This window comes from Aethalodelphis obliquidens, unplaced genomic scaffold (assembly GCF_003676395.1).
Source record: "Aethalodelphis obliquidens isolate GAN/ISIS:26980383/991018 unplaced genomic scaffold, ASM367639v1 scaffold16, whole genome shotgun sequence".
In the NCBI taxonomy this organism is placed as follows: domain Eukaryota; kingdom Metazoa; phylum Chordata; class Mammalia; order Artiodactyla; family Delphinidae; genus Aethalodelphis; species Aethalodelphis obliquidens.
The window spans coordinates 29,414,838-29,425,957 of NW_020837960.1; the positions used below are offsets into that span (position 1 = coordinate 29,414,838).

The 11,120-nt window shown below is 40.3% G+C and overlaps 1 protein-coding gene across 4 annotated transcripts in view; it reads left to right on the top strand.

The window, feature by feature from the left end:
- The window catches only part of LNX2 (ligand of numb-protein X 2), an 87,030-nt gene extending 77,133 nt beyond the window's left edge, over window positions 1–9,897 (top strand). Inside the window, exons 9-10 of one of the 4 annotated variants that reach the window (XR_003434832.1) lie at window positions 5,011–5,184; window positions 5,264–5,380. Coding sequence is in view for 3 of the 4 variants with exons in the window: in XM_027116612.1 (XP_026972413.1) it covers window positions 5,264–5,422; window positions 7,372–7,507 (295 nt within the window). In the remaining variant the exon portion in view is untranslated. Of the gene's footprint in view, window positions 1–5,010; window positions 5,423–7,371; window positions 9,603–9,631 lie in introns of those variants that run through there. The other 3 variants (XM_027116614.1, XM_027116612.1, XM_027116615.1) reach the window with 3 other exon arrangements.
- The last annotated feature ends 1,223 nt before the right edge of the window (window positions 9,898–11,120 follow it).

Below are 11,120 nucleotides of genomic sequence, written 5' to 3' on the forward strand. Positions count from 1 at the left end.
GCTACTAAAAAACCAGTGGGTCAACAAGGAAATCAAAGAGGAAATTAAAAAATACCTTGAGATAAATTACAATGAAAACAACCATACAATATCTACGGGATGCAGCAAAAGCAGTTCTCAGAGAGAAGTTCATAGCAATACAGGCCTTCATCTCAAACAACCTAATAAAAGAATAAGAAGGACAAACAAAACCTAAAATCAGCAGGAGGAGGAAATAATAAAGATCGGAGGGGAAATCAATAAAATAGAGATTAGAAGAACAATAGAAAAATAATCAATAAAACTAAGAGCTGGTTCTTTGAAAGGATCTGGCCAGGCTCACCAAGAAGAAAAGAGAAAGAACCCAAATATCCAAAATAAGAAATGAAGAAGGAGACATAACAATAGTGCAGAAATACAAAAACCATAAGGGAATACTATGAACAATTATATGCCAACAAATTCAACAACCTAGAAGAAATGGACAAGTTTCTAGAAACAAACAGCCCACCAAAACTGAATCAAGAAGAAATAGGTAATCTGAACAGAGCAGTCACTAGAAGTGAAATAGAATCTGCAATTTTAAAGTTCACTACAAACAAAAAGTCCAGGACCCAGATGGCTTCACAGGCGAATTCTACCAAACATACAAAAAGGAACTTATACCAATACTTCTCAAACTCTTCCAGAAAACTGAAGAGAAGAGAACACTCCCAAAGACATTCTATAAAGCTATCATCACGCTGATACCAAAACCAGAGAAAGACACGACCGGAAAAGAAAACTACAGGCCAGTATCTTTGACGAATATAGGTGCAGAAATTCTCAAGAAAATAACACATAAGATCATACACTATGACCAAGTGGGACTCACCCCAAGTTCGCAAGGATGGTTCAACATAAGCAAATCAATCAATGTGATATACCACATCAACAAAAGACAAAAACCACGTAATCATCTCAACAGATGGAGAAAAAGCATTTGACAAAATTCAACATCCACTCATGATTAAAAAAAAAAAAACTCTTACAAAAGTGGGTATAGAGGGAACATATCTCAATATAGTAAAAGCTATTTATGACAGACCCACAGCCAATATAATACTAAATGGTGAAAAGCTGAAAGACTTCCTGCTAAAATCTGGAACAAGACAAGGATGCCCACTTATCTCTTCTATTCAACATAGTGTTGAAAGTCCTAGCCTCAACAATCAGACAAGAAAAAGAAAAGGTATCCAAATTGGAAAGGAAGAGGTAAAACTGTCATTATATGCAGATGATATGATACTATATGAGAAAAACTCCACACAAAAACTACTAGAACTGATCAACAAATTCAGCAAGTTAGCAGTATACAAGATTAACATTCAGAAATCAGTTGCATTTCTTTACACCAACAATGAACTATCAGAAAGGGAATGTAAAAAACAATACCTTTTAAAATTGCACCCCCCAAAATAAAATACTTAGGAATGAACCTGACCAAGGAGGTGACAGACTTCTACCCTGAGAACTATAAAACATGAATAAAGAAACTGAAGATGACTCAAGGAAATGGAAAGATATCGATTGGAAGAATATTGTTAAAATGGCCATACTACCCAAAGCAATCTACATATTTAATGCAATCCCTATCAAATGACATTTTTCACAGAACTAGAATAATCTAAAATTCATATGGAACCATAAAAGACCCAGAATTGCCAAAGTAATCCTGAAGAAAAAGACAAAGCAGAAGGCATAACCCTCCCAGACTTCAGACAGTACTACAAAGCTACAGTAATTAAAACAGGGTGGTACTGGCACAAAAACAGACATATGGATCAATGGAACAGAATAGAGAGCCCAGAAATAAACCCATACACCTACAGTCAATTAATCTTTGACAAAGGAGGCAAGAATACACAATGGAAAAAGAGTCTCTTCAGCAAGTGGTGTTGGGAAAGTTGGACAGCCGCACGTAAATCAATGAAGATACACCATACACAGGTCTCGCCATACACAAAAATAAACTCAAAATGGCTTAAAGACTTAAACATAAAACATGACATCATAAAACTCCTAGAAGAGAACGTATGCAAAACTTTCTCTGATGTAAATCATACCAGTGTTTTCTTAGGTCAGTCTCCCAAGGCAATAGAAATAAAAAAAAAAAACAAATGGGAACTAATCAAACTTAACGAACTTTTGCACAGCAAAGGAAACCATAAACAAAAAGACAACCTACAGAACAGGAGAAAATATCTGCAAATGGTGTGACCTACAAGGCCTTAATTTACAAAATATATAAGCAGCTCACAAGTCAACAACAACAACAACAAAAGAACCCAATTAAAAAATGGACAGAAGACCTAAATAGACATTTCTCCAAAGATGACATACAGATGGCCAATAAGCACATGAAAAGATGCTCAACATCGCTAATTATAAGAGAAATTCAAATCAAAATTACAATGAGGTATCACCTCACACCAGTCAGAATAGCCATCATTAAAAAGTCTACAAACAATAAATCCTGGAGAGGGTGTGGAGAAAAGGGAACCCTCTTGCCTTGTTGGTGGGAATGTAAATTGGTACAACCACTATAGAAAACAGCATGGAGGTTCCTTAAAAAACTAAAAATAGAGCTACCATATGATCCAGCAATCCCACTCCTGGGCATATATCTAGAGGAAACTGTAATTCAAAAAGAGACAGGCACCCCAGTGTCCACTGCAGCACTATTTACAATAGCCAAGACACGGAAGCAACCTAAATGTCCTGGACAGAGGATTAAAGATGTGGTACATGTATACAATGGACTACTACTACTCAGCCTTAAAAATAAGAATGAAATAGTGCTATTTGCAGCATCATGGATGGACCTAGAGATTATCATACTAAGCGAAGTCAGACAGAGAAAGACAAATATCATATGACATCACTTATATGTGGAATCTAAAATATGACACAAATAAACCTATGTATGAAACAGACTCACAGACATAGCAAACAGACAGGTGGTTGCCAAGGGGGAGGGGATTGGGGGAAGGGTGGAATGGGAGGTTAGGGTTAGCAGATGCAAGCTTTTATATATAGAATGGGTAAGCATCAAGGTCCTACTGTATAGCACAGAGAACTAGTCAGTATCCTACAATAAACCATAATGGAAAAGACTACAAAAAATAATGTATATATATGTAAAACAATCACTTTGCTGTACAGCAGAAATAAACACAACACTGTAAATCAACTATACTTCAATTTAAAAATATACTGATTAAAAAAAAAGAGCTGGAAGAATCAGACTCCCTGACTTCAGCCTATACTACAAAGCTACAGTCATCAAAACAGTATGGTACTGATATAGATCAATGGAACAGGATAGAAAGCCCAGAGATAAACACATGCACATATGGTCACCTTATTTTTGATAAAGGAGGCAAGAATATACAATGGAGAAAAGACAGCCTCCTCAATACGTGGTGCTGGGAAAACCAAACAGCTACATGTAAAATAATGATATTAGAACATTCTCTAACACCATACACAAAAATAAACTCAAAATGGATTAAAGACTTAAATGTAAGGCTAGATACTTTAAAGGGAAAACACAAGCAGAATACTCTTTGACATAAATCACAGCAATATCTTTTTGGATCCACCTCCTAGAGTAATGAAAATAAAAGCAAAAATAAACAAATGGGACCTAAATAAACTTAAAAGCTTTTGCACAACAAAGGAAACTATAAACAAAATGAAAAGACAACCCACAGAATGGGAGAAAATATTTGCAAACGATGCGACTGACAAGGGATTAATCTCCAAAATATACAAATAGCTTATGCAGCTCTGTATTAAAAAAAAACCCCAATTTAAAAAATGGGCCGATCTAAACAGACATTTCTCCAAAGAAGACATACGGATGGCCAAATAGCACATGAAAATAGGCTCAGAATTGCTAATTATTAGAAAAATGCAAATCAAAATTACAATGAGGTATCACCTCACACCAGTTAGAATAGCCATCATTAAAAAGTCTACAAACAATAAATGCTGGAAAGGGTGTGGAGAAAAGGGAGCCCAACAACACTGTTGGTGGGAATGTAATTGGTACAACCACTATGGAGAACAGTATGGAGGTTCCTTAGAGAACTAAAAACAGAGCTACCATACGATCCAGCAATCCCACTCCTGGGCATATATCCAGAGAAAACCATAATTCGAAAAGATACAGGCACCCCAATGTTCACTGCAGCTCTGTTTACAATAGCTAAGACATGGAAACAACCTAAACGTCCATCGACAGAGGAACAGTTAAAGATGTGGTACGTGTATACAATGGAATACTACTCAGCCATAAAAAGAGTGAAATAATGCCATTTGCAGCAACATGCATGGACCTAGAGATTATCATACTAAGTGAAGTCAGACAGAGAAAGACAATTATCATACGTCACTTATATGTGGAATCTTAAAAAAATGATACAAATCAACTTATTTACAAAACAGAAACAGAGTCATGGACTTCGAAAACACACTTCCAGTTACCAAAGGGAAACATGGTGGGGAGGGATAAATTAGCAGTTTGGGGTTAACATAAACACACTACTACATATAAAATAGATAACCAACAAAGACCTACTGTATAGCACAGGGAACTCTATGCAATATTCTGTAATAACCTATATGTGAAAAGAATCTGAAAAAGAATGGACATGTATATATGTATAACTGAATCACTTAGCTGTACACCTGAAACACAATACTGTAAATCAACTATATTCCAATATAAACTTAAAAAATAAATACACAGGATAGTAAAACCTGTTTTTGAGCCCACCTGTGTCAAAAGAATACCTGTCAATAAACGGCCGCTGTTCTGTGGATTCTCGGAGGTCTCTATTGTATGCAAACCCGTACTCAGCAACTGTGGGTCACAGGGGCCGCCACCTAGGGTAGCAGCTCTGGTTTTCCTAAGAGGGAGGCTCTTCCACTATGATTTGCTGGGTGTACCAGACAACTGCTCATCTGTGTTTTGTTTTTTTGCAGAAGATTCAGAATAATGAAAACAACCTGCACTGTCCTAAAATATCAGGCCACTGTGTGGGACTCTTCTGCATCTCAGGAGCCTTTTTAATGCTGATCACTGAGCTAAGAAAGTAGACCAGATGAGAAGTTCTAGCATGTTGTTTATTGCTCCCCAACAATGATGCACGTAACATGGTGTGTAGTTATAACAAACGTGAACAGGCTATAAAAAGCCTTCCCACTAATTTTTCTTGATTTCTGTTTTTGTTTATAGTACCCTTCACAGCTGCCATGATATAGTTTTGCGAAGAAGTTACTTGGGAAGCTGGGGCTTCAGTATCGTTGGTGGATATGAAGAAAACCACACCAATCAGCCTTTCTTCATTAAAACCATTGTCTTGGGAACTCCTGCTTATTACGATGGAAGATTAAAGTGAGTCTTGTTATGTTTAATGATGTACTTTGTGTTTATTCTAGACTGGGGTCAGCTCCAAATCCAGCCTGATGTCTGTTTTTATAAAGTTTTATTGGAACATGCCCACGCTCACTCGTTTGCGTATCACCCATGGCTGCTTCCGAGCCACGACGGCAGAGCCGAGTGGCTGTGACAGAGATCGGTGATTCGCAGAGCCTGAGATATTGATCTACCATCTGGCCCTTTACAGAACAGTCTGCCAGCCCTGGTCTAGATTGAAGCATCGCCTTTACCATCTTGGCACTCATAGGTTCAGTGCCTGTTATTAGATTAACAAAATAAAGCTGAGTCGTTGGGACACATTGTGACGTGACAGCTTGCTCTGAACACTTGGGTCCGGTCCTGTCATTAGGTAACTTTTTCTCTGCAGCACTTATGTCAGCCTAACATTCAATTTATGCAAGTCCACATGGGAGGGATTTTGTGCATTTCTTGCTGTATCCCTGGCAGCCACCACAGGGCCTTGTGTATGTAGTAAAGTCTTCGTCAACACGGGATGGGTGATGTGCGGGCCAGGCACAGGACTGGGTGCTGGGCACGGGTTACTGAATCTTCTTAGTAACCTGTGAGGTAAGTGCTGCTGTGGTTCCTATTTTATACGCAAGATAACTGAGGCTTCGACAGGTTAAAAACCTGCCCATAGTCGAACAGCTGGAAGTAGTTGACAGTGATTTAAACCAGGACCGTGTGGCTCAGAGCCTTTGCCATTCAGCCCCGCTACTGTCACCACTGGGCAAAAAGTACTCTCTCAATCTCTGTGCCGCCTCTTTTTCAAAGCTCAGGCACGTTGAGAAGAAAGAGGTCTTATATCAAGAGATTACACAAGCAAAGGAGATGGGTGACCAAGTTCTTAGTGCCTAGTTTTGGATGAAAGAAACAGTTCTTAAAAAGTGGATGCTGACAGCCTCGTCAGCGAGCTGCACAAATGGGGAGTTTACACTGTTTGCAAACACAGAGTGACAGCTCAAGAATATTGGGACAAGCCGATCAGGGTTAGTGTGCTGCAGATCAGTCTTACCCTGACACAGATGGAAAACATCATTATTTTAGGAGGAAAGAGGAATGGGGGGATGACTTAACCGTTCTCTTAGCCAAGTTACTCAACCAGTCTGGGTCTCATGCAAATTATAAACTAACTTCCACTTACTTCCAAAAAGAAACTGAAGTAGCTCACAATAAAGTAGCATATTTGTATTCACACTAAAGACTAAAAATCATAAAGGCTAGAAAGGTCTTCGGATTCATCCATTTGTGGTAATTCACCTTGGAGGACAGTGAGCACGCGTAGCTGACAGAGGAGGTGCGGGTCTTAGTCTCAATTTAATTGAGCCCTCGAATGTATGAGCGGTAAGGATGAACAATGAAAATCAGCAACACCGTCCAAATGTATCATTTGGTATTTTTAAAAGAGGCAGCAGGGGTTTCCCTGGTGGCGCAGTGGTTGAGAGTCCGCCTGCCGATGCAGGGTTCGTGGGTTCATGCCCCAGTCCGGGAAGATCCCACGTGCCGCGGAGCGGCTGGGCCCGTGAGCCATGGCCGCTGAGCCTGCACGTCCGGAGCCTGTGCTCCGCAACGGGAGAGGCCACAGCAGTGAGAGGCCCGCGTACCACAAAAAAAAAAAGGCAGCAGATTTATTCTCTTAACTATATGTTGCTTAAGCTTGTATGAAAATTATTCTGCTTGCCCTTAAAATCATCTACCAGTTAGAGGAGAGGCTGGCAAGGGGTGTCCTTGATTGGCAAGGGAAAGCCAACATAGGCTTAAAAATCACCCCAGATGTCTCTCAAAGTAAACAGTGTAGCCTACTCATTGACAGTGGTTAAGTGTGGTTTTCCTGCGAAGCAAGTCCCGGGATAACAGTTTCAGAATCACAGAAACAGTGACTGTCTCTGTCTGTCGTTGTGCAGGTGTGGAGACATGATCGTGGCCGTAAACGGCCTGTCGACCGTGGGCATGAGCCACTCGGCGTTGGTCCCCATGCTGAAGGGGCAGAGGAACAAAGTCACGCTGACAGTGGTCTGCTGGCCTGGCAGCCTGGTGTAGACTCTGAAGTTGGTTTTAAGTCAAACATCTTCCTTTTTTTAGGGCTTGGAAAGAAAACCCTTTGGTTTTGTCGAGTTTCTGTTTGTAAGGGGCTGCAGACACAGCTGGGTATACGCAGGGTCAAAACCACTAGGCTCGTCTTTTGTTATTGAAATGGTTTCCTTCCGTTTGCCAGCTCACTGCCCGTCTTCCACTAACCCTTGTGAGACCACATTTTCAGAATTCAGATTCTCAGCTGTCACAATGTGAGCTATAATAAAGAATGAAGTCCGCCCAAACTGTGAGCCAGCCGGCTGGGTCAGATGACTTCTGGTGGCTCTGTTTTCACTAACTGAGTCAGAAAATGAGTTCCACGTGCCCAAGACGGGCAGCACGTGCTGCCCCTGGGGCGGCAGTGCTGGGAACGGACGCGTTCGGAGTTTGGATAAGGCTTTCCCAGTTTACACCGGTGCCACATTTCAAAACTTCATGCTGTTTATAAGGTGATTTTTCTGGCTTATTTTATTTCTCCTTTAATCTCAGTACTCATAGATGAAGACATTAAGTCTGAGACCCCTAAAGAGATTTTTTAAAAATAATGTACCATTATTAGAATAGTAGAGAATAAAAGATAACACTATCCAGTGACAAAGGAATTTGGAGATAATTATAGTTCAGAGCTGGAGATGGTAAAAGCCGCATTTACTTGGACAGTCCAAACACATTAAAGATTCATTTCCAAGAGAATGTTTTGTTATGTAGGAAAATTTTGAAGCAGTTTTTGCTAAAAGTCATTTTCTAGAGTTTGTATTATACTCCTATCAGCAAACCTGGCTGGAAATGTTTCTGTGATTTATGCAATTAGATGATAAAAATGAAACCAGATTGCCGTTAAATGCGCATGCATATATATCACAGCTAAGTAGAAGACACACCTTTTTTACTTTATTCTCAAGTGTTTTAGAAACCGTTATTTTTCCCCATTATTTCTTTACTTAGTTATTTCAGGAAAAATTCTGAAAGATACTAACATGTGAAACCTGCTATGCCGGATTTTAAAAACACTTTTCAATCAGTCCTTCTTGGTCACTAGACTATCTCATGTTTTTTGAAATGTTTTTGAAAACTGACCGGCCCATTTTGTTTGTCTTTTAACCATCACAGTTGTCCATTGGAAGCACACATAAAGAAGTGAATAAGAGGAAAGTCTTTACCTTATGAATATTATGCATACTTGAAAAAAGTTTCATTTAGAAATCTAGTTCAGAATCTGAGCTAATACAAGTGACCTCTAATAAATGGTGTTGATGGTCAGAGAATGTATTTCAGGATACTACAGTATATTATGAAGCATGACCACTTTATTTCAAAACTTAGCAGTTGCCTTGCTGGGGTTTATTGTTTCTGTAGCGTGTCAGATTATTCCAGTGAGTTTTTTAACGATTGTTTTTAAACATATCTCTTGACTAAATAAGAAATGGCAACAATAATCATTACTGACTTGTTCAACCCCTCAGCGACACTGTATGATCAGCAGTTAACCAAGAGGCAGTGGAATGCCCTATGCAGTATATTACTGTTATGTGATGATGGGCTTTTGAAGCAACTTGATATTGAAATGCTTTGTTATTCTAATTGACATAGAACAAGTTTTTTTTCCTGCTCCCCAAATAGAATTTTGTAGCCTACTTTGCTATTTTTTAAAACATTTTGTAAGAATGCATCATTCTTGGGGAGTGGTCACCCATCAACAAATATCCTAACTGCCACTTTGTTATAAATAAAATGCTTACAGCGAACCTGGTGATAAAATGAATATTTTGAAAGACGACTTTTTTTCAATATTATTTTTATCATGGAAATCTTGAAATCAGTTTAAGCTAATTTGGTTTTATTATAAAAGACTATAGCTGTTGGTCAGAATGATATTTGGTGATGGAAACTTGTTCATAATTTATTGATACTGTTGAAATATTTGAATTCTCTCATTTTAAGCTTAGATATTTTGATTTGTTCTGTGCCTTCAGTTTAAATTACTTCAGGATTTTTCAGATGTGTTTAAATAATGGTGTGATAATCATTTAGGATGGAAATAAAAATCATCCTTTCCGTAAGAGCGACATTGTCTCTTTTCCTGCACAGCAGATGCTGACTCATGTGTGGTCCTTGTTTTTGTTCGTGGCATCTTGTCATCGCTACGATATCCCAAGCTTGAAGACTTGGGATCACGAATCCATCTCCTAATTCTCACTGCTGTAGGCAGAACACAGGTGATCCCTACTGACACTCGGGATCTCAGCCTGTGCAGGACCTCTAGACGGTGGCCACTGAGGACCAGAAATGTGACTAGTGCCAGGTGTTGACATGCTAATACCTTGGACATACTGGGTTGTATAAAGTTATTAATTTGACCAGTTTTTTACTTTAATGTGGTTACTAGAAAACTAAATCACCTCTATGGCTCACCTTGCATTTCTCTGGGACGGCAGCACTGGTTTCCTCAACTGCATCTACCAGGCAGTCCTGACACTGGGATTTCTGTTCTTGTAGAGCTTTGCTCACTCCCTGCATTAAAAAAAAAAAAAAAAAGTTTTAGTTGAAAGTTAGCTCCCAATTTCCTAGTAAGTTAAGCTCAACCCAAGGCCTCTGGTCCAACCCCAATCAGGATTTCCACAGCTCAGGAGGTCCATGCACCTCCACACACACTGGTAGTGTTCCCTCCCATGCCCCTGCGGTGCTTTCCCTTCTTGCACGTTCACATGGTCCCGTGTCTGGAGGCAGAGCTTGAGCGCCGCCCCCTCTTGCCTCCACTCCGCACTTTCAGGAGAATGATCCTCCTATGATGAATCTCAGCGGGACTTTATACTGGACTTCATTTTGGCTCCCATCACCTACTTCTGTCACAGTTTTAAGTACCGTCTCTGATTGCCACCTTGCCATTCTGAATACCACTGATGCCCTGGGTCTGTAGCTCCCAGTCTGTAGACTAAGCATCCTGTTGCTTTAGGGCCCCTAAATCTCAGTCCCGCAAAACTGAATTTTCCCAAGCCTCTGCCCACTTCCACTCTTTCGATCCAGACTCTCACGACAGCAGAGTAACCTTCCTAAACCCCAACCCTGTGTGCAGGTCTTCGGCAGTTCCACGTCGTCTGCACAGCGGCTCAGCACCGCGTGGAAGGCCCCTCACGACCTGGTCCCACCTCCCCTGCCTCTCTTCTAAACCACCACCCACCCCCTGCCCTCCTGGGTCTCCGTGGCTGGCTTGGCTCAAGTGACATCACCTCCTTGAGAAATCATTATCGACCTCTCAGGGCAAACACCCTTCTCCAACTAAAAGATTTTATTACATTGCATTTTTATGGTCATGATGTGTGCTAGGACAACTTGTCGGGTAGATGCTTGAATACCAGTTTCCAACAGTTTTTAAAACCAGACATTAAATATCAGATTCTGCACCTCCTGAAGAACCCAGGGTATCCCAGAGAGAGAAGCTAGGCCTCCTGTGCTTTTCTGTTCCAGGGTCACGTCCAGGACACGTGACCACCAGCTGTCACATCTCCTTAGGTCTTCCGTGGCTGTGAGGCCACTTTCTCAGACTTTCCTTGTTTACGAGGATCTTGACAGTGTTGAAGAG